Source organism: Melospiza melodia, chromosome 6 (genome assembly GCF_035770615.1).
Source record: "Melospiza melodia melodia isolate bMelMel2 chromosome 6, bMelMel2.pri, whole genome shotgun sequence".
Lineage (NCBI taxonomy): Eukaryota > Metazoa > Chordata > Aves > Passeriformes > Passerellidae > Melospiza > Melospiza melodia.
The window spans coordinates 64,369,603-64,393,688 of NC_086199.1; the positions used below are offsets into that span (position 1 = coordinate 64,369,603).

General features: G+C 39.5%; 1 protein-coding gene across 6 annotated transcripts in view; it reads right to left on the reverse strand.

Moving 5' to 3' along the window:
• LRRC56 (leucine rich repeat containing 56) overlaps positions 1-24,086 on the reverse strand; it is a 97,305-nt gene that overhangs the window by 67,541 nt on the left and 5,678 nt on the right. For 2 of the 6 annotated variants that reach the window (XM_063158725.1, XM_063158724.1), the window contains exons 2-4: positions 18,640-18,804; positions 9,937-10,024; positions 3,081-3,141 (exon numbers count right to left, since the gene is read on the reverse strand). In XM_063158725.1, the coding sequence (XP_063014795.1) occupies positions 3,081-3,141; positions 9,937-10,024; positions 18,640-18,795 (305 nt within the window). In that variant the 5' untranslated portion in view covers positions 18,796-18,804. Of the gene's footprint in view, positions 1-3,080; positions 3,142-9,936; positions 10,025-18,639; positions 18,805-24,086 lie in introns of those variants that run through there. The other 4 variants (XM_063158727.1, XM_063158726.1, XM_063158728.1 and 1 more) reach the window with 3 other exon arrangements.

Here is a 24,086-nt window from a genome sequence, read left to right on the forward strand (position 1 = left end):
CCCTCCCCGAAAACCCCCCAAAATCAGCATATTTTAGCAGGCACTCCTCAGAATAGACTTGACTTTTCATCCTCAATTATCAGTTCATAAATCTAGAATTTCTCAGTTGCTAGCAAATTTGTGAAGGTCACCAAACAAGGACATAATGAAGTTATTGTGATTTAGGAAATTTAAAACAATATGAACTATTTTCTTTTCACGGTGCACTGGATTTTCCAGAGATGTTCCCTTTAGCAAAGGGCCAGGAGAAAACCAAAACTCAGAAACATCCAAGAAAGAAATTCCCTTTCAACCACCAAGATCGATTATCTGCAAATAAACTTGGATATATTTTCCTTTTGGATGAAATTAAATAGCTGATAATGGTTTAATTTTAAAGTTTCAAGTATTCAAAAGTAACACAAGCTTTAGGAGGATTGGGGAAGGACCATGAATTTATAAGGCAGCTCAAACACATTCCCCATCAAAGGCATCACAACTTCTTGAGGAGGTACCAGGAGAAGCCAGTTTCGAAACTCACGGATGTAGCAAGCCTTGCACTCCCACAGAAAACTGTAACACAAGAACACCTTGATTCCTCACTGCCAGAGCATGACTCCTTTTGTTTCCTTTGAACAGTGCATGGCAATGTGCACCTCAGCATCCTCACATCTGAAGTTTCTGTGTGAGATTGACAGGAATGAATGCCTCAAAAAGAAATAGTAACTAAAGTCAGGATGATGAACCTTCATTTTGGCATCTACCAAGCCATTTCTTCTTCCATTTTCAAAATGAAAAAAGAAAAAAAGTTTTAATTTCATTTAATCCCAAAATATTTAGGTAATCCTACTCTGCAAAACAAGATGAAACAAAAATAAAGTGACAAAACACAGTCTCCCATCTTATTACCCACTCATGCATGCAAACTGACAGCCTTTTCTTCATAACGATTCACCAGAATATGCTCTTACAACATAAAACAGAATGAAAATGTCTGCTTTTAGCATCCCAAGTATATACAAAACACCCTCTATTTTTTCCCCCTGCTTTTCTGTCCTTGCCTTCTTTTCAGTAAATAAAACCAATCTTCCAGTTGGACCTTACAAGACATTTCCTATTATCTGCTGCCCATTTTCAAATTACAACCACAATAATTCTGACCTTATGGCTGGCAAAATCTGTGGTGATTACTTTCAGTAAGAAGGAAGAGCAATTTTTTATGTCATCCTCAATAGCCCCATTTGCAAGGGTTTGGTTGAATAAAACAAAATAATCACTTTCTGGACAGAATTCAAATATCAACAAGATTAATTCAGAAATAAGGCTGTATTTTGGAGTAAATGGCAGCAGCCTCTGGAATGAGAGCAGCCATGTTACAATAGGTATAGCAGGCATCACCACTGCTGTGGCAGCAATGCTGCTCTAATGGGCATTAAACTAACATGATGCAGACTTGAAAAATAAAATTCAAGGCTGTGCTTGCATGGGATGTGCCCTTAAATGATCTGTGTTCATCAATGACAGATTGTCAAAGATGGGAATTAATAAAGCAAAGCTACTGCTGTAACTATACAGATTGAGCTCACGTCTGGGAGAGCCAGCAACAATCTTCTTCCTCCTTTACCTTTTCCCTGACAATTGCATTTAACTGCCACACAGAAGGAGCAGCAGGTAGCTCCTCCTGGGCTGGAGTGCCTGGGAATCATCACCGTATTAGACTTGATATCCAAGCCCAAACATATTTACATTAGAGTAGATCAAATCAAAACTCAAACTTGAGACCAAACATTCCCTGCATCAAGGCCCACAAGGGTGTCAGGTCAAAGATGGTTTGCCAGAACTTTTCATGACAGAAATTAGAGTCTCAGAATACAGAGGTGCAAAATCCTGCTAAAACCATGAGTCATGCAGTTTAGTTTTCCTGGACAGCATTCTTACATTCAATACCAACAGAGCTGATCAAAACGTTTTCTGCTGACACATTTGAAGAGAATTTGGAGTTTTGATCAAACTAAACCCCACCTTTTATAATTTTTCTTTTTAATATATCATCTCTTAATACTTCAAAATTTAAATTTTTTCACCCACTACTTACTCCTCCATTGCAATAATGGAACAATTGCATGCTTATGAAAACTGTTGGGTGCTATTAAAATAAATGCAGTAATGTAGAGTCATCACTTTTACATATTATGGATTAGAAGGCAAGATAAACAAAATTCAGACTGCAGATACTTCATTTCATCACCAGAACAAGGGTAAATAAAATCAAAGTGTAGCAAATGAAGTTCATTAGATACTTTAGAGAGACCAAGAAGAATTTATTGTCAATTATTAGGACATTGGGCAAACCCACTACTTTTTACCCCATGAGTTTAGTAGATACCCATACAAAGCCAGACAGCAGTCCTATTTAAAACAGGGCCTTTTACACAGCCCTTTTCTGATAGGAACTATATTTTTCTACTTTGCATTAATTAGCAAGGGTCATACAGATAGCACAGGAGAGAGAAGACAGCTCTGCCTCCTCATTGTGATGGTTTTCACTTCTACCTTTCCAACCAGCCAACTCCCCCCAGCTGTCTGGGAGAAAACATGATGTTTTCATGCAGCTCAGCAAGCCAGGGACATGCAGGCTCCACAGCAGCTCTCATAAACCTGATTGCATTGACTTCAGTAAAGCCAAAGTGATTTTCATCAGCTGAGGAACTGGTCTGACCTGTACAGAACAGGCTACTGTGCACAGTAAAAGCCCAAAGGCTGAAACACTGAAATCCAAGCACCTAGACATAGATAAGAGGGGAACTTTTAGCTTCTTTCAAATGTGCAACAAATTTCCACGGGCTTCAGCACAGCAGGAACTTCCCTGGTGGCAAACTAGGGCTAATTCATTGGCACAACTTCAGCTCGCTGATTTATTCCAGATCAGGTCCTCTCCTTAAACTTCTGCGGTAGTGGGGCATATATTCATGACCTAATCCATTATCACAGCATGGAGAAATGGAAGGAATGAAAGCAGCACAAATGAAGATTTTATCACTGAAATAAAATTGAGGGCTGTTATTCTTTATATTTACTTCATAGAATCATTCATTTCTTACCTCACAGATACAAGCAAGCTATTGTTCAACTTCAGTTCTCTCAGATTAGGCAGATGCACACCTGTGGGAACAAAATAAAAAATCAATTTTTGGACCTGGGATTAGAGTAAAGGAAAATTATGACAATTACAAGTTGAAGCATCTAATTTTACAAGTATTTCTTAGCTGTTTCTAGCAGGCCTGTCTGGACTTCTTCTAAGAAAATCAATGAGATTATTTCACTCAAAAACTATTTCATTCTTTGCATTTTTGAAACATATATGTATTGTCTGCATGACTACCCAATAACAATTTTTGAACCCCTCACTGGAAACTCTGATATGGCACCTTGCCGGACAGACAAGAAAAGAAACTAGCTTGATGTGTGACTGTTTTCTTTGGTCTGATTCCCCATCCTGATTGACTTTTAACTGAGTGATATGACTTTTAACTGAGTGATAATCTGCAGAGCTAAGGGATACTTTAGAGTAGAGCATTCCATGACCTATTTAATGGCAAGTAGTGATGGACTTAATGGATGCACAGCCAAGTAACGCTTCTTCAAAATATAAATTTCAATCAAACAGCAACCACATAATGATCCATAGTCACAAAATCATCTTTTACAGTTCACAGGTCTCACAAATGCTACATTTTGCAAAGCATTGCTTTCTTCTTTTAATTTTCTAGATGCAACTGTTTACCATTGAATTGTACAAGTTTCATACCTATGAAACTCTCAGTATTCTTTTGTTATTAATTTAATTAATGTGCTTTGTTTTGTATCCCTGAGAGACATTTGCCTTTTTGATTCACTCTAATGGTACCTCTGAACCAAAATCATACACCAAATCCCTCTGAGCTGCAGAGTAACTTAGACACAAGCTCAAGTCTCAGAAACCATTTCTTATGGACAGTAGTAAATGTTTACCCATTCACACTAGCAGAGTTTACTCAAGGCTGGTGAGCATCCTCCAGTATAACATGCAACCAATTAACATGTAGAAGTAACATCAATTTTAGACAAATTGGACCATTGCTGAAACATTAAAATGTGTTCTCAGCAAATATTTTTATGAGTTCTCTGAGTAATCACAGTCTGGCAAGGGTAATTTACCGATGTCCAGAAGGACACCAGTTGAGTGCTTTGCAAAGGATAAAAAAAAAGAAAGGGGAGTGGGATCTCGAAACAAAGAAAGGAGGTCATGTTGTTCATTCCCCAAAGAGAACAAGAGCATTTATGTCAAAAACATTTTAATAAATCATGTTTTAATAGAAGCATTAGCTACATCTCATGTTATTTTGGAGTGATCATAATGCACATATTGATTTTCATGATGTACTGCAAGTATTTAAGTTCATGTCTTTTCCAAGTACTTTTGAAAATACAAAAAATTCAAAACACACTGTGCCATTTTCTAACCTTTTTTTCCAAGCATTTTCCACAATCCACAAAAACTAAGAACAAATTAGAACACAGAGTCCTCATCCTGCAGGATATGCTTTCTCACGTCAAACAAGTTTTATATGTTTATATGTATATGTGGCAACAAAATAATTTGGAGTCCTGGCAGAGAAAATATTAGGATCTCTGTTAATTACTCACAGCAGTCACACTAGCTACTGAGCAAAGACTCCCTCGGATGTAAATCATGGCCTAAGAAATTCCTCCCCCCCAAAAAAATATCTAGATTCTAAAAAATTTCTATCCTGTTTCTGACAAGGATGGAGAGATTAAATGTCATCCCCTGAAGAGTTAAAGGAAAAACCAAGAGGATTGCAGTAGCCTCCCCAGTCCCAGCTCCAAACTGAGTAATGGTGCCATGGATTCAGTCAGAGATGTAAAAGGGTTACCAAGCAAAGACTGATGCAAAGCATTGCAAAGCAAAGGAGTTTTAAGGACTAGTGTTAAGCACAAGATTTGAATGAGGAGTCAAGAGAAATGGAGAGACTTGCTCAAGAAAAAGCTTTTCACTGAATGCACTTAGGGTTGGCTCAGGGAAGAAGCAACTATTAAAGGATCCAAAGAGGCTGAGTGACAGGCTGATAACACGATTTTCACATCTGGTTAGTTCATTATTGTAACTTGATCCTCCCTCTCAGATTTTCTTTTGCACTTTGGTGCAATCTATCCCTGGGAAGTTGTACAGTGTTACACTTTAATGTGTGGTTTATGAGCTTGAAATAGAAGTATTCAATGTGTGGTGGTACAAAATTCTGCAGCGATATTTTGCAATGTATTCCTGCAAGTCTGCAGGTTCTTCCCTCCTCTAAGTTTTATATCAATATGTAATTGTTCTTCGGTGCTAAGAATTCATTGTTCCATTGATTTTGCTGGTTTTTAGAGTCCCAGATACTTATAAATAGATTAGAGGCCAGAAGTTTAAATTAGGAAGAGAAAATTGTAAAATGAAGGTGACAAGATACTTATCCCAATATAACAGTGTATTTCCAATTTTCTTAATTTTAACCCTCATGGCATCTTTCCTCAGAGCAAGGACACATGATACTAACATACAAAAATACTCTAAAATACAATAGTAATTATTTCTAATATTAATTTTAGAAGTACAAGCAGTAGATTCCTTATCCTAATTGCTTTCTTTGTGTAATTTTGATTTTTAAAAACAAGAATGGTCCACAGAAATGCTGATGATTGCAGGACAAGGGGAGAATTCAGGATGACGAGCAGTGTTATCTCATCTGTCTACGATTCCCTTTCACTAAAGACCGGTTTTGTTACATGGCTCTGAATTTACTAACCACCAACAATGTACTAGTGTTAATCTACTCTACCAGTGGAACAAAACTAAATGAAAGGGCAGAAAGAAATCAAAGTGCAAGTCAGGCGAATAAAAGTGATGGACACACACACTCAACAACAAAGCCTGAAGTGCTGCACTTCACAGGCAGGGTAGCAGTGTAGAGGTGCCTTGGTACTGCTGGTGACATTTAGAAAACTGAGTAGGAGCAAAGAGAAAGCAGCCCAAATGCTGGTTTTATGATATTCTACAAGTTGCAACACTTCTAACACTTGCTGTTTACATTATGAAGTATTCTTTAAGTAGCATCATATATGTTGGTTTTTCTATTGTTAACAAAAAATCATCGTGGCTTGACTTGCATCTTTTGGAACATGAACTAGTGAAAAACAAAAAAAGAAATTACTGACAAATGCTTGCATTGGCATCAGGCAACCATCATGCTTTGTTGATCCTACAACACAAAACAGGCATATCAAAACAGGCTGTACTCTTCTAGCAAGAGCAACCTGAGATGCAAATTAAAGAGTCTGTTTAGTTCACTTGAGCTGTGTTTGATCAAGCAAGATACATCACTTTGATGCTATTTCTACACAGGCATTTTTTTGCACATTTCTGGGATGAACTGGGCAGTACAACTGGAGGTGAGACCACAGGCCTTTCAGGCACACCCAAGGCAGCTGCAGTCGAGCTCCCTGTGATGGGGATCTCACAGAAAACACATCAGTGCAGGGCCTCACAAAAGCACACTGCCCCAGTGCATACTTGTGACTCCTGCAGACCCTGCCCAAGCCCTGCTGTGGGGCTTGTCCAAGCCTTGCTCAGCGAGTTTGTCAGCACCAGCTAAGCCAGGACCACCCTGGGCAGGAACACCCGTGCCAGACTCGCTCCTCCAGCCTCTGTGCTGCTCCCTGGCCATGCAAGCACCTGCTGCTGCCATGCTGGCTGCCAGCAAAGGTGTCCCAGCTCTGCACCCAGAGTGCCAACAAACAGCCCAAGAGGAAAGAGAGATGATGGCCCTGCATGAGAAATAGCACATGGCTACTTCTGAACCTTTGGCAGAGCTTTGCCTTGATAAAATGCCTGCAAGGGAAGTGGCAATCTCCAGACATGTAATCAACTTAGTCTGGCCACCAGCAGGCAACAATTCAATAAGAACCAGCGAACAGCACTGTGGGTAACTTGATTTGGAGCTATTAAAATTACTTAGGAATAAGAGGACTATGTAGTGTCTTAAATGACTCTATCCCACCATTATTTTCAACAGGAATTTCTATGAGCTGGTCATAAATGCAATTCCATACCTGTCAGCAATCAAAACTGAAGGGATAAGCTAATGAAAAGGAAATAGTCCCTCTGAACATAAACTGAGGCCTACATGCAGCTGAGAAGCATAGAAATCAACCCCAAGATATGCAAAGCTGGATACAAGACTTGCCAGGACATTCAGGGTTTCATCTGTCACTCAGCAAGGTGCACTGAAAACAGCTAGAGAATTCAGCAATTACCCCAAGCCCTGCAAAGATTCAGATTTAAGCTCTGGCATGAAGCATTTCCTTTAAATTTTAAAACAGATTGCATGAGAATATTTCAATATTAGTCTTTTGATGTTTTAGTCCACACCTTGTCCCTAAGAAAAGTAACTCTTCCTCCCTATCATGTCATCCCACTTTGTAGAGCCAGACCTGACAAACTGGACAAGGTTAACAGGATAGTGCTTTAAAGTTTAGTCTATCCCAGAGTGGAATGGTCTCAAGAAAAACATCAAGCAACAAGTTTTAAATCACTCTGGAAATCTTCAGGCCCTGAGTGTTTGTGTTACAGTCTGTAACACAGGCTGTGAACCTTGAAATGTTTCTCAAGTGAAAACTGTGGTGTAAATTTGGGATTTGAGTACTGCAAGGTTCCAGGTGACTCAGAGTTACGGGCAGTCTTGTAGCTTTTAACACTTTTACCTGGCCATTTAAGACCTTGCCTGGCCTATTTTATCTTTACACATAAAACTAGTCAAAACAATATTGTTTACTGGGTGTGGACTGATCATCCAAAAAATTTGCTGATCATAAAGATGGTCTTACCCCCTTCCACAACTAAGGAATACAGTGAGAGCAAGGTGAAGTCATTTAATATGTGTATAAAGAAAGCTTATTAGCCAGGTTTGAAATTCAAAAGAAACACCAATTTACAGAGTAGTCCAGGCTAGAGGGAACAGTTGTAGGTCTCAAGTCCAGCATCCTGCTCCGAGCCAGTTTGTCTGTGAGATCAGGGTGCTCAGGTCTTCATCCACTTGAAAACCTACCAGGATGGAGTCTCCAAACCTCTCTGGATACTCTTATTGCTTGACTATCCTAATAGAGGAAAAACTTTACATCCTGTCACACTAGAATGCTTGTCATTCCAGCTGGTCTGCTTCTTACCCTACTGTTCTTCTCAGGCTATTTCTCCAGACCCCTGTGACCACTGACCAGGTCAGCAGCACAGCTCCAGGGGCAGGCAGCCAGCAGGGAGCAAGCAATGAGCCCGACTTCTTCAACAGCAGCGTTCACAGTGGAGGTGCAAACTGCTCTGCAAAACCCCTAAACATTTAGGCCCTATTCCATGTGCCTAAAAATCATCTGCCACGTGAAAAAGAAGGAAAGAAACTAAAGTAAACTTTCTGCCCTAGCCACCTGCTGACATTTGCAAAGAGATTTCCACAGGAAGAAAACTCAGAAATGCACCTTAAAAAAAAAACCAACAAAACAACAGAAGGAAATTCAGAATGGTTTTGATGTTCTGTTATTCTCAAAAGCAGTGGGAACCTGCAGGTGCTGGTTTTTATGGCCCTCAAGGGCCAGCTCTTGGTGTGAATAGTGGGAGATAAACAAGATGGAAATTATTTGCATCACGGACATAGTGTTCTGTATTTCATATTCTGTAAAGGTCGCAAAAGCCTAACCACGGGTAGGAGAAGGGATTTATTCCAGTAATGGAAAGGGAAGGAGAGAGTGATGAAGGTGAAACATTTTGCTAGCCTGTCACAGCTAATGCAAAATGGCATAGGAATGGGAGCACCACTTTTGAGCATAATAGAAATGGCATAATGAGATTTCCTTATCAACTGAATTAGTTGAAACATGATTGAATAGATTATGATCTCTGAAAGAAATGGATGTAACTTACCTTAAATTATCAAGTGCCTATGAGAAGGAGACTTATTCATGAAATAAATTGAATAACCAATACAAAGGGGCTATATATACAAAACAAAAGCCCCCTTCACTGTTCTTGCTCAACCATTCTTGACAAATATACATCAAAAGACCCATTAAAGCTAGTCAGCTGTTACATTAGTCATTTGCATATGAAAAATGATCGGCTTGTCTGAGAGCACCAGTACACAGTTTTGGGGACATGGCTCCTTTTCAGCACAGAAAATATTACCCTGCACTAATTATTTAGCTTCAATGTAGAAAAAGATGGACTTGGGTGTGGTAGGAATCCACATGACAGAAAATGATTGCTGGTGCTGGGAAAAAAATGTAAGGCTTTATATTCTCAGTATTAACTCTGCTGCAGAGAGAATTCCTTTGGTACTTCTCACTTCCCTGGTTCAGTGATGATGACATAAAAACAAATGACAAGTGTTAGGGCTGCTTGGGGCTCATCAAAATGATGTATCTGCAGGACCTGCCTCCAGCTCATCTTCCAGCACAGCTCAGTGAGGCTGGGTGCAAAGACAAGCTGCTGGAAGCGTAAGCCACCTGATACCGCTGGCAATTCCTCAGTCACAGGGAAACCTCACAGTGGAGAGAAGCTGACCTTTGGCTCCTGTTTCACTAAAGACAAGAGTAAATGCTCATTTAGGGCCTAGCATATCATACAGGAAAAATTTGTCCAAACTAATTGGCTTTAGACAGAAGTCATGTCACTCATCCCATTGCCAGAGTTTCCAGTGCTATTCAGAGCCTCACACAAGAAGATAGAGATCAAAGAGTGTGAGGTGCGAGGAAATCCTGTTTCAAGAACTCTTGAGAAGGACAGTACTTTTCACTGGCTATTGGTTAGTGAATCCCCAGTCAAGACACCATTAAGGAAAATTCAAGATGATGAGCAGAAAAGAAAGTGTTTCTTACCAAAGTTCCCCAAGCTGATCTCTCTGGTGTCTACTCGCATCTCTAGGGCCTTCACTTGCTGCAGATCATCTACCCCTGCCAAAATTTTCTGTAAAGATAAGCAGAAATATATGTGTACCCTCATGCAATAAACCAGAGGTCACAGTAGCAAAAGGGTCTAGAAAGATTTTCAAACAGTGTTTTGTCAACATGTATTTCAGGCCAACATGGCTAGATGTGCAACCACATTGAAATGAACACAGTATTCAAAGACCTTTTTTCCTTGTAGGCCCAAAATACTCTAGTCTCCCAAAACTCATCCATTGCTTAAAAAGTCAAGGCTCAGGGTTACATTCAAGCTGCAAACCAACAACAGACCTACATGCCAGCTAACTTTATTTAAACAGTATGTCCATGCTTAAAGATTTGCACAAGTCTTGCACTAATCCTCAGCAGATAGAAAGTGTTAACTTTAAACATCTCTTGTAATTCAACAGGTGCTGGTAGTAAAACTCAACAAAGCATACTGTTTACCTTTTGACCCAAAACAATAAAAAAGTAACATGATTTTAGCTCAAGCCACTCACTTTTCTGACAGAAGACTACACTAATTACAAGAATTATTAATTTCTTTGAAAGTATCTAGACAATGCAAATAGAGGCCTTCCTAATCCCTCATTATTTTTACAAAATTGTAATAATTGGATGAACCACTGCATTAAGCAAGAATGTGTGTGTGCATGCCGACTCTTTTCTGATCTTTCTTAACATCCTAAAGTCTGTGTTGATAGACACACATGCCATATGTATAATTCATTCATATTTTGCCATGGCAGAGGTAAGCAGGAGGAACAAAACAAGCAGAAGCCATACACAGAGGAGAGAGGGACGCTCTAAGACTGCCAGTGAAAACCACAGCAAGGCTGTGAAATCCTAAGATGCCAGGCTGCAACTCCACAAGGAGCTGAAGCAATCTCACATTACCACTGCGCTCATCCCGTTTCTTCCTGCTATGATCCAATTTCTCTCTCCCCAGTTTCCCTCATTCAGGGAGCACATCCCACCACCTCCTTTGCATCAGCCTAGTTGCATGAATGTTTCAACAAAACAGACCAGAAGAACCATATCCTTTCTTCCTCATGGTTTAGTGGTTCATGGAGGAGTCTGAAACAATCCTTGAAAAATGAGAAGCAAAGTTTATTTGTCATGTTAACTGCCTGAAATTGTTGATGCTATACACAGTGATAAAACTTATAAATTTTCACCTTTCTGTGTCAAAATAATTAGGATGTGCGGCTGAACGTGTCCACTTCAAAGAAACGTCTGGCCCTGGCATCAGTTTCCTCTTCAATAATGCAACCAAGAGCAGGGGTTGAAAGTATTGTCACCAACCTTTAGGCCTTTACTTAAGGTGAAGGCAGAAAGTCATTCGTTAACCATCACATACAGGAGCCAAATTTTCTCATTATTAAAAATGACAACATTCTTCAGGTTCTTTTTAATAAGGGAGAACGTAGTCATTAGAAGGGAATGTCTAGGATGACCTCTGCTTATGAGTTTTGGGAAGTAAAAAATGCCACAAGAATATCCAGTTAATTTTGCAAGGAAAAAATGGTGGTTTCAGCATTTCTGCTCATTAGGTAATATTTTTATTGTGCACAAGTGGCTGCATCTTCCACTTATGTTCCACATCCTCTTACAAAGGACTAAAACCAGTCAGTGTAACTGAGATGGCAGTTCAAAAGGACATGGTTTCCAGAAAATGCTGAGCATTACCTCTTGAAAAGCTGTCCCCCTCTATAAAGTCTGGACTTGTAGTCCTAAGAAACAGAATTATCCAATATCTTCAACTGCCTTTGGACTATTTTTAAAACATTAGGTTTAAAATTTTTTTTAATCTTATTTTTAATATTTTAACAGAGATTTTAAACAGGCTGAACATAAGAAAGCTTCTAAGACTCTATCACCACATGCAGCCACCACAAAATGTGTTTTGCTCTTGCAAAGGCAGCAAACTTAACAGCTACAGACAGCTTTCTCTCTCCAAGTGAACACAAGATCCCTCATGGCAAGGCACATTCTGCAGTAACCCTTTTCAGCAGATGACACTGTCTGTCACATAGCACGAGATTATGTGTGAAACGAGAGCTAGCTGATGTCCTGGCATGAAACCATGCACTCGGATTGCTGGATGTGGATGCAAGCTCGCTGTCATTAAAGGAAGAAGCTTCTGAAAAATACCTCCCTGCTTGCCATCAAAATAATTTTAAGAGCCTACATCAGAACAGGAAGAAGTTTCAGAACAAGTAATAAGCTCAGGGTCACACACACTGTCAGTTGAGTAGCAAAAGGTCCTGATACCCCAAGGAGTCTTTGCTCCTTTTTTTGTCCTTTTCTCCTTTGCTGTCTGCAAGTTCCCTGCATGCTGTCCTTCCCCTGCTGTATTCCAGTCTCCCTTCACAGTTCTGCTCCCTGATCATTTTTTTTCAATATCCAAGTATAAAACCTGCATGAAGTTATATTCTCTACTTGTTCAGGGTTCCCTATTCCTTTTTTTTCATACCAGGGATTACCAGTGTCACTCCTTGCCCTCCTTCTCCTCTTCCTGATGCACTGTCTGTACCTTTCCCAGTGTCTGAGATGAGCTGCTCAGTGCACCCATATTTTGTACTGCAATAGGCAGAAGTGTGGTTCCAGTGTGGAAAGGGTTATTGGCTGTCAGCACCAGCTCTTTGAACTATAGATAGCTGTCCTGAACTGTGTGCTAACCAGATGACACAAATTCCATATATTCTCAGTGCCCACCTCCCTGTTCTGCATTTCCAAGAGTCTCTATGACAATCACTGTCCTTCATCTGCTGATGGCGAGGAGATGCTGGGACAGCTTGAAACCAATTTGCTGTGGGATGCACAAGATAGTGTAGTACATGAAAGAAATGGGAAATGCTCTTGGGTGGAGGATATGAGCTCATTTAAAGGCACTGAGACCCCAGATGCTGACTTCAAGAGAGTCAGCATCTGGGACAGAGCAAGCAAAGGACAGAGCAGCAGTTCAAGAGGAGGATACGTTGGGGAACGGTTACTGTGGAAGACTGTTAGGACAGTGCTACTCTCCAGACACCACTCCTGGCACGTTGGGGCACCTGCCTGTGTGATACTTCTCATGTCACAGCTAAAATTCTGACACCAGGAAAGGGGACATTTAGGGAAGGACGTGGAAACATTTAATCAAAGATGAAACCTATTTAGCAGGATCTTCTTTCTATGCTGTTGTTTAATGTCAAAGCATGGGAACCTTCATCAAAACTTGAGAGAAGGGATATTTTTGGATGAATTTTGCTGTAAGAGAAAAGAAGACAATCCCAACACACTGTAGGGGTCATCAGCTTGAACAGAGAGATGTTTGACATCATGTGGATAGAAGTGATGCTCAATGCTCTAGCTCTCTTCATTCCTAGGCCATTCCAGGTCTAGGACAGGCTCCTGCCCTAATTCAGAGGTGTCCCACTGTGATTTCAGGCAATGACTGCCTGGCCATAGCTTAATGGGCTGTTCTGACAGCCAGGGACAGAATGTCTCTGCCTGTGCCCCAGGAATGCTTACAGACATGGAGGTGCTGTACATCCAGGTGTTTCTTTGGCTGTTTCCAGCTGCTCAGCCTCCATGTAGAGCAAACAGAAAGGGACCAAGGATCTGTTCTAGACAAAGAGCGGGATATATGCACAGCTATTTTAGATCAAAAAGATGCCTTGAAAAACACAATATAATTTTAAGCTGAGTGTTGGTATTCAGAGAGGACTCTGCTTGCCACCCATCTGCAACCCTGCAAGGTAGGTATCAGTTAGAAAGAGATGTTTTATGAAAAAAATCAAACATCAAAACCTTTCTGGCACATCATGCTCAAGAAGGTGTCCTGAAAGGTTGATCCTGAGCAGCAGTTTGACACTCCACTGTAAATTTGTTTATTTGAAAGGACACATTTCCATGGTAAAGCACTGCACAAGTATTTGAAGACACTTTGAATACAGGGTAAGTAAAACAAAGACGAATAAACCTCACTTTGCATTTTTTCACCTTCTTCAAAATAGGAGTAAAACTATTTTTCATGGAGAATCTATTGGTAAATAATTTAGCCAGTATTTTAAGAAGCAAGTCCATGATGTTTCACAAACCATTCCCACCATGCAAAATGTCTGGCCAACTGAGGACTGTGCACTGGCTTGGAAAGCTTTTTTTTATGACTGACAAGAAAAAGCCAGTAAGTATTCTGTAGAAAATTGCAAGTGAGAAACATTTCTGGGCTTGCAGAGCTTCCCAATTGGCAGAGCAGTCACCTGGGGATGCTGGGAAATCCAGTTCAAATCCCACTTGCAGCTATCTGTAAATTCCTTAATTGACAAATAATATCTGTTCAGTCAAAACTGGCACACACAGCTGATGCCTTCTCTCTCCCCTGGATTTTTCACATACTCTAAGAAAAGTAGGCATGTTGCTGAAGAACAAGTTGCATGCAGCTGTCAGAGAAATATTTCCAGCTGTGCATTTATTTCACTGATCCTGGTTAATTTGGCTAAGACAGGAATTCCAGAGTGGTGAGCTTGTTCTCTTTGAATACTACACCTGTATGCAAATTCTAAATTCATGTCCATTCATGTGTTTATTGCCTTTTTTTTGGTCAAAGTATAATCTCTCCTTCACAAAAAAAAAAAAAGAAGTTGCTGAAAGTATGAAAAAATATTTCTTCTAAGAAGAAATATTGGCAAATTAATAAGCCTTAAGTGATACAATAAAAGGGAACAGAACTTCTCTGTGGCCCCACATGAAAACTGCCTTTCAAAAGGGATAAATGCTGCAAATGCCCATAACTAAAATATTTAGCTGCATTTCTCTACTTTCAGCATATACATATAAATTCACTCTTGTCTCAGCTCAGATGAAGAGATTCATCCATAATGAAGGATTTGGCAGATCCAAATTCAGTTCCTTCCATTCCCTTACTCTACCTAATTTATCAAGATTCTGCACTTTCTTGATGACCAGTTATTTTCTTCAAATCCATTTATCTTACAGCTGTGAGGAAAACTTTCTGCAAAACAAAAAAGGAAACAATTGAGCCAGTTCAGCAAGAATCCAATCTGTTGTTCCAGGACCCTCCAGCATTTTCTTTTTCCCATGAGGATGAGTGCATACCATATGAAATACACCCTAAGCTCCTGAGTAACAAAACTAAACACCACATCCGAACACGTGTTCCTAAGTTTGGAAAACACGATTAGTTGGAGCAGGATCAATAAAAAGCAAAATTAGAGAATACTTCCTTTCCTCTCTAAAAATCACACACAAACGTGATTGGGTTTTATAATGTGACAATGTCTGGAAGATCATTTGACCTTGTAAAATGAGTTTCTTCTGAGAAGTGGAATGCTTTTAGTGGAAGTCAGGAAAAGATCCTTTGCAAACAGCAGGGAGAGGATGGGGGTTGATAGAACAAAATAAAAATGTGATTAAAGACAGGTGGCGCCCTTAATTTCAGTTTCTCCACATTTAATGAAAAACCTGTGTCACAGCCCTAACAGAGTTAAAAATTACTTGCCCATTGTTAGCCAGTTTTCAGAACAAAGTGAGAATTTGCCCACCCTGGTATTCTACAATATCTGACAACCACACATAAGGATGGGCAGAGCAGGGAAATATTAATAGGAAAATAACTAGGAAAATATAGAGCTGAAAATATTAATAACAAATAATAATAACAAATGGAAAAGCAAGAATGCCCATTCACACAGAGGAAGATTAAAGAGAACACCAGAAAATTGATATTGATATTAGTAGAAAGAATAAAAATGACATCTAATGATACCAACCCTTGCACCAAAAGCTTTTGACCTGTATTTTGGATGAAGGACATTCAAATATAAAAAAATGTTACACAACAGTGCAGCAAGAGAGCTGGCAGCAAGAAGCAACTAGAAGATGTGTTAACATAATGGAAGTATGGAATCATCCAGGATTTGAAGTGAACATTATGCTGAAACAAGACTACAGAAGACCACAAACTCTGTGGTGAATGAGCATAAAGTCTAAATGAAGGAATGCACAATGGAGAGGAAGAAAATGGGCAACGGTCCAATGGTTTTGTAGAAGTTGTCTTTTGTTCTACATGATCCAAGGAGGCAAGAAAGGAAAGGAAAAAAAAAAAAATCAGTCTAAGCCAAATTTTCCTCTCTTTGGAGGAAAACAATGCAGCAAGTGGATAAAAGTGAAGGAACACAAGTGTCACAAGTTTTAGAGAGTTCTTAATAATGCAGATTGATAATGGTTTCACTACAAAACAAAGAGCCATCCCTCTGGAAAAAGGGCAAAATGACTCAAATGTGCAGGCAGAAATCAGGCTGCAGTTCAAGGTGCCAAATCTACACAGAATCTGCCCAATGAGACTTCACAGCTTCCCCAAACTCAAACCAAACTGGTGCAAGACAGACCATTGTGAGGACATGGAGCAAAGCTGAGCGCGTGTCTCAGGAAAAAAACCTTCCTCAGGAACATCATAAGGTGTCCAAAATTTGCCTACACAACACTGCACAAGTGTGGTCCGTGCACTTATTTGAATGTAAAACAATTTTACTTTAATGAGCCTGTATTTTAAAAGTCTATTAGTTTCCTTCTCAGAGCACTTCAATGGATACAATCAATAACTCCTAAAATATTCACATCAATAAAACTATCAAAAAGATACTACAGTTGTATTGATTTAAGCAAGACAACCTTTCAAACCATTTGACTGTCAATGGCATGTGGGTCCTTAAAGAATTATGCATGTGAAAACTTGTTTTGTATTCAATGTTTGAACATTCTGAACATTTGCAAATCCAGAGGAAGTAAATTTATGGCAGCAGTGCATATGTTCAACATAAAGGTCAGAGAATAGATAGATGGGGTATGTTATTAAAACAAGCCATAAACACAGTAAATGTTTCCTTGACAATGTCATGTAGTTTTTCCTCTGAGCAGGAAGTATCCCAGCTATGCCAACACAAATGCTGGGTTCCAGGACAGGAAATAACTATGTCCAGAAAAATTAGCAGGACAATGTACTTCATTTAAAAGAATCTTTGAAATGAGATTCCTTACAAATGTTAAAACCCACAATCTCAAAAAAGGCAAAACTCAATTATTTAACTTCTTATCTGCATTTTTAAAAATGTTACAGAGTAATAAACAGCAACTTCACGGGATGTAGGCAACATTGCTTTACATACACTTTTCTGCTTACAGTTTGCTGTGAATTAAAAGCAGCAGAGATTTAGAAAGAGAACTTCATGCCAATGAAAGAACTTCCTAAGGGTTTCATTCAGAGTTGATTGAATCAGAGGGCAGCTGTTTTGGTTACTCTAATGGGCTTTGGTTTGTGCCCTAACAATACAGACTAATCTGAGAGGCTCCCATCAGATTTATACAGGCTGCTGTAGGCCACAATAGACTGGTCCAATTCTATGCCAGGTTTTAAAAAAAGATCAAGAAGTGGTCAGAGGTTCTCAGGAGCCCAAGGAAAGTGAATGGCACAGACCATACAACCATGCAGCAATTTTTCTCCAGAATGCTTAAAATATCCACTCTGCAAAAAGAGGTTTTTGCACCTCCAACCATTTTATAAACACTAAAAGACTTGTCTAATTAGGGAGCAATAGTTCTGCCTAATCTACAGCACATGGTCAGAATGGTTTCTGGAATGTGGCTGGGGAGTGGCTAGGGAGTGGTGTAAACCCACAGCTGGAATATGCTCCTGTGGAAGCTCGTGTCTCCCCACTGGTGCAGTGGATACACAGGGGATTGTGGATGCTTGCAATCACCACCATGGCTGCTGGGAGCACCTGAACCACAGCCTTGGCAGCCCCATCTGTCTTTCACAAATGCTCCCCAGCAGGGGAGATTCTTCTGAAGGTCTGCAACACAGAAAGCCTCTCTCCCCAAGTTCTGCCCTCAACTCTCCCTTCCTTTAGTGTGGAAAAGTGACATTATTTGGTCAGCTCTACACATCCCACAGGATTTCACCCTTAATTAGTCCTGAGCAAGTACAATCTAGTGTGCAACCAAGTAGTCTTTCACAAATATTTCACAAAGTGAATTCTTTCATGAAGATTTCAGCATGTGACTCTCTTTCAACAGGCTGCATAGCAAAATCGTTTCCCCCAGTCTAAAAGGAACACGGCTTTCAAATATGCTTTGAAATTCCTCCCACTTTGACATGTATAGAAAGTACTTCTATAATTTGCATAACATTTTAACTGGCTTCTTAGCAGGACAGAGGATTTCACTAACTCAGAGGAAAAAAAACTTGTGCTTTTAAAGTTACATTTCCAATCTTTAGAACAAGATTAATGTAAATTCTTTTTCTAATGCTAAGATTCAAGGTACTCCAGATGGCATTAATGAGATCTGTGTAGACCATAATTATGCTACCTGTACTTTTCTTCATGCTGCTTCAAGATTCCTAGCAATAAATACAGCCACAATCATGCTGGGATTACTTTTGATAGGAAACGAGGTGAAAGGAGGACAAACATTTGATATACTTTCATAAGACAGAAGCTACTTTACTCAGAAATCTAAATGTCAGAGAGGCAACAATCCACAATCAGTACAATAGCAGTTGGAAGGTTAATAGAGCTCTGTATATGCCAGTTTGCCTCTTTCACTTCATTAAAAAGTTGGAAGTCTACTCACCAGTTTCCTGGGGGAAAGATGTTCATCCATAAGCAGCTCTCCATCATCTTTAATCAGCAGACTGGGATTTGGGTTGCTTTGCCAATTCAAATCAGTTTCCTGGTCTTCAGATGAGCCTGGATGAGAAACTCTGTCAGGATTCCACTTCAGGTCCATCTCAACATGCTTTGGACAAAAGGATAACAAGCAGTCGGATTTTTCTACCCATATTTATTATTTTCCTGTCAGCAAAATCTATTTTGACTAATCCTGCAAGACAGAAAATGCCTGTGGAGATACAGGTTTCTTTAATCAGCACAAACCCAAAGGTATGCATTACATAACATGTTCCTCCTTTTCTTCACCCTCAAGAGTTACCCAAGTCTCACACCCCATTCAGCTTTGAGTGTAAGCTTCCACAGCAAGTTATGTTTGCAGGTACACAAGAAGCTGAGCATGCCTAAAGCTCTGTACAAAGAAGAAAGCTAAGAACAAACAACTCAGGACACCTTTCCAGGCTCCTCACTACTCCACTCATCCTTCTCCAGTGTTAGTGAGCTTCCCATCCACACAGGCTGCCTACCTACCCGTTTCCTCTAGAGAAACACGAGCAACACCCAGCAAAACTCTGCTGGACTCCAGAATGCAAGTGCCAGTACCGAGGTGCAACACCACCTCTCAAGCATTTTGAGCTCTGCCTGCAGGTAGCATGGACAGAACCTGTTTTTGCTGTCCTAAATCAAACATCCCAGCACTGTTACTGACTCTAGGTTAGGCAGGCAATGGCTACTGACTTCTAGTTCTAAAGACAGTCTTGGAGAAAATAAATTAAAAATACAATTTAAATAAAATTATGTTTCCTTCAATTGAGGAATGAAATACAAAATTTGAAGATGAAACACTTCAGATGTGGTCATTCTTCAATTCCCAAAGATATCACTTTCACATAAATATTAACAATTAACTTTGAAATATGAGAGTAAGCATATGTACACCCGTTAGAGTAAAAAAGCAATCAGCTGTACCCAAATGGTACAAGCATTACTGTGATTTATACAGCTATTTACTACTACTTGGCAACAAGGAAGTATCACAGCTGGAAACACTGCTGTAACAACAAAAGACTAGACTGGAGAAAAGCTGTCTTGCTCTGCTGAAGGGACACCTGCAGTTTTGTTCTGTTCTCCACTGCGAAGCAATATTTATTCTTAGTGCTGGAAAAGTAATTAAATGATCAAGCTAATCATAACTGGCTGACAAAGCATCAGTGGTGGCCAAGACCTGAGAATTACCACTTTCCTTCCTCCTCAGACTAATAAACAGTTAAACAGAGGAGTAACTTCTGTTAGGACAAATAAGGGTTCTGACTGCTCAGCTGGTCATCTCTACTTGAGAGGACTGACTGGGTACAAGGTGAAAGAAATTTGGATCAAAAAGACTTCTTCTTTTGACTGCTGAAGTCCAGTCAAAATTCTTCATGTGCACCAGAAAAAAAAATTCAAAAGATTGTACTGACAGAAAAAAACAGCAGCTCTTACCCAAACAAAAACAGCAATGAAAAACTGATGATATACCAAACCTCACCCTGCAGAACCTACTACACTCTGAAGGGAGGAGCCAATCCCTCAGATTCCTAAGGGCTCCTTCTGTACACTTGTCAGGGCAGAAGAAGCCCACAGAAAGCAAACCCTACTTTTTCCAGGTCACTGCACCTACCTGGCAAGCACTCCTACAAGAGAAGCTGACTGCTCAAATGTGCTACACCTAAGCCACAGCAATATTCAATGCCTAAAAAACATGTTCAGGAACAAATTCTTCAGAGTCACAGAACTCCTTTCAATCTTTCTTACTGTCTTATAAAATAACAACCATGAAGTGAATTGAGTAGTGATATTTGCAGCTTCTAAAACCTCAGTATGCCTATAGTAGTGTAAGGACAACTTCCATACTTCATCCAGTTAGAGGGAAAAGAGACCTCAAAAACACTGTATCCTGCATTTTAGAAGCAAAGTTACAATGCGCAAACTTCTATTACCTGCTTCTTTTTCTAAAGAATTCTAGAATTTCTCAGATTTGTTTTCCTCTACTTTCTTTAGAACAGGTCAGTATGATTCAATCAGTATAGATTTGCAAGAGTCATCAGTTGTCCCAGAAAATTAAACCATCTTCTGTGATATGAAGACCTTCTGGTGTTGTCATTATTTTCCCAAGAAGGGATTATTTTGGTCAATAACTGATTTGAAGTAGACTCTTCTTGTTACATACATTCTGGAATCCTTTGTCAGTTGCACAAGACTTGTGTTGGATTGTGTACAAGTACTGGTGGTTCTTTCTAATTCAAATGACGATTGTTATTATCCAGAGATAATCTTGTGCATTATCAGAGCCAAGTGGAGCAGTAGTCAGAGAACACTGATGTAATGTGTGAGTGCAAAATGAGATAACAGCAGGATTTTGTAGATGCAGGCTGCAAAGAGTTAACACACTTATATCAAACAAATTACTGTTCTCTCTCTGTTGGGCCATCACCATCACATTTCAGAACATCCTCAAATCTTTGAAACATGTTGATACAGCATTTACTTTAGGCTTGACAAGAAGGAGATCAATTTGTGGCTTAATATCTGAAGTAATACTTTGTTTTATACTTCCTGCTATTGATCTGCTCTTGTAATTATTGTAACATTGGATTAGTGAGGAGAAAAGTATTTTCATTACGAATTGTTCAGGATCAAGTTGAATTATTGTCAGCAAGCAAAACTATTTTTTTTCTATCACTTCAAAGCTTTCTCCAGAGACTAAAGAATCTCTTTCTGAACATGGATCAAAATAACATGTTCAAAATGAGATTGTAGAAAAATTAAGAGTGCAGAAATCCTAGTGGTGAGGTGCCAATATTTAATAAATCACACGAACCTCTGAAATCTCCAGCACGGTGTAGGAGCAAGAAGGGGGCCTGTCACATTTGTCCTTCTAGAGACACAGGAGTCACACTGCTTGTTTTCATCAGGTCCATCTGATGAACCTACAGCTCTGCCAAACACACAGGACAAGCCAGCACTGCCCCAGATGAGTGTTAGCCTCAGTGGGACAGTTCACAGGGACTGCAAAGCCTTCTGCTGTCACTAAAGAGCCACGAACCTGAGGATTTCCTTCACAAACAAGGTGGTTGCACTGGATGTATGTTGGATCCATGTGCTGAACAGAACCATTCCCACAGTGCTTTGAGGGACACACAAGGATGGAAGCTAACTGCACCTAGCACAAACCTGCAGTGAATCCAGTGGGACAGCACAGCAGTACTGGTAAGCACATGAGTGTGTCAGGGGAAGAGAAAATGGCTGGAAAATAATGGGGCTTTATACTGCATGTGAACACTGAGAGGAATAAAAGACAGAAAGGAATCAATAAATTAGTTATTGCAGGATTTGTATCAAAAGTCTTAACTTGACAGGCTCATACTTGTGTGGATAACTAGAAGCAAACAGTCATTGAGTGCAGGAGAAATCAATGACCAGAGCAGTGAGATGGAAGATTTTGAATTCTACAAAGAGTTAATCTGCCAACCTCCTCCAAAGCTGCCACTCTCCTTACCCAAGTGAGCGTGTATAATCATGGCAAGTTATTCAATTCACAGACATGTTGTGACAGTTCATTAAAAACTGCAGGACACTTTCAACATATATAAATACTAGTAATGAAAACCATTATTAAAATTAAATGATCCTTGGAACAACATGTTATTTAAAATCCCCTCAGAATACTGTAATTTGCTAGGAAGAAATTGGCAGAGAATAGTTATTTGATGTTCCTAGGGTCTGACAATCTGGTAAGACTCCAAGATTTTATTTTCCTGCTACAAGATTTATCGAAGAGTCAGCGACAGGATGGTGTATTCTTCATTAAATATATATTAATACTCATTTCAAATTCAGCAATTGCCAGAAATGTTTGACTCAATATTAATTACAGCTTCTTAAGACTGGGAAAGAACCTCTGAACTGTGTGACTAGGCATGTTAATTTCTAATGGATCCTTCATGACATTACCTAAACAGTTTATCCAAGCAATTAAGTTACCTTTTGAAAACAAAACAACCCCCCCAAACAATGGTAATTAATCAAAATTCACTCTAGGAAAGGCATATACCTCTATATATTAACATCCCATACAAAAAGGAATCTCTACTGCCTCAGACCAGCTTCTCATCCAGCATCCTCTCCTGCTCTGTGGCGACTCATGCCTTCACTGGACACAAAGTGTGCCATTTCAGTGGGGGCACTGCAGTCTCTGGACCCTTATCTATAATTTTTGGTCACCGGCCAAAACATTCTCTAGCAAAAAAGCTCATTTGAGAACCATTGTGCTATCTATCCTTTCATGACAGGAAGCTTGCACTGCAGACTTCCATTTCTCTTGTCTTGCATAATATAATTTTTGTCTGTTTAATTCAGAACCACAAATTACGGTAGTGCCCATACTGTTACCAGTGACACAGAACGAAAACAAAGAATTCTGTATTTACTATGGATTTGACAAAACGTTTGGTTTACAAGTCTCAAGAGAACTATGAGCTCCCTTTCTAAGTGTAATTTTGCACAAGTGCACTGCAGATAACCTCTTCTGGAAAATAACTGTTTGGGCAGCTGGAATTTACTATGATGTCATCAGGAAACTACTGTTACAATAATCCACCCATAATGGCAAAAACAGTTCCTGCAACATTCATGTAATATAAAGCATCCTGCAACACATCACTATTTTAGCAGGTGCAGCTTCTAAAAAGCTGAAAAATAAGACATCAGTCCTGTTATTAATATGACTTTTTTGTGTGTGTGTGTGTGTGTGTGTGTGTGTATGACTAAACAATCTGATTTAAATCTTCTGGTTTTGTTAAGCAGAACTAGGTAATGCCTACTTCAGTAATGCTACTTTAATACCAAGGGATCATGCAAAGAGCACTCATAAAGATTCCCCTTCTGTGTCCCACTAAAGAAAAAAAGTTTTTAAGGGAAAGCTGAAATATTAAGATAACAATATTCCATTTAATGTAATTAAAAATTCACTGACTTTAATGACACTGAATGACTCGAATGCTTACGATGATATTTTTGTGTAACTGGTTCAGTCAATTTGAGGCCTTGCTTCAAGCATCCAAATGTGCATATAAAGCAAGTGTACTGATTTATCTCATTTGTTTACCTTCCTTATTTATGATTTTAAATCTATAAGAGTGTTCTGACAGTACTTTGCTATTAAATAAAAATCCTGCTCTACAATTAACACAACCATGGCAGGTAAGCCTCGGGATCTATGTCCCACAGACTCCTCAGGGAGAGCTCTTGGGAGCTTTGTGGACATTGTAACACCCCCATGCATGGAGCTGAGTTCAAACTGTGCTGTCACTCCAAGTAGCAGTGATCCCAGAGAAGAAAATGCATGCTACAACCCAGACACAGTTGAGATAA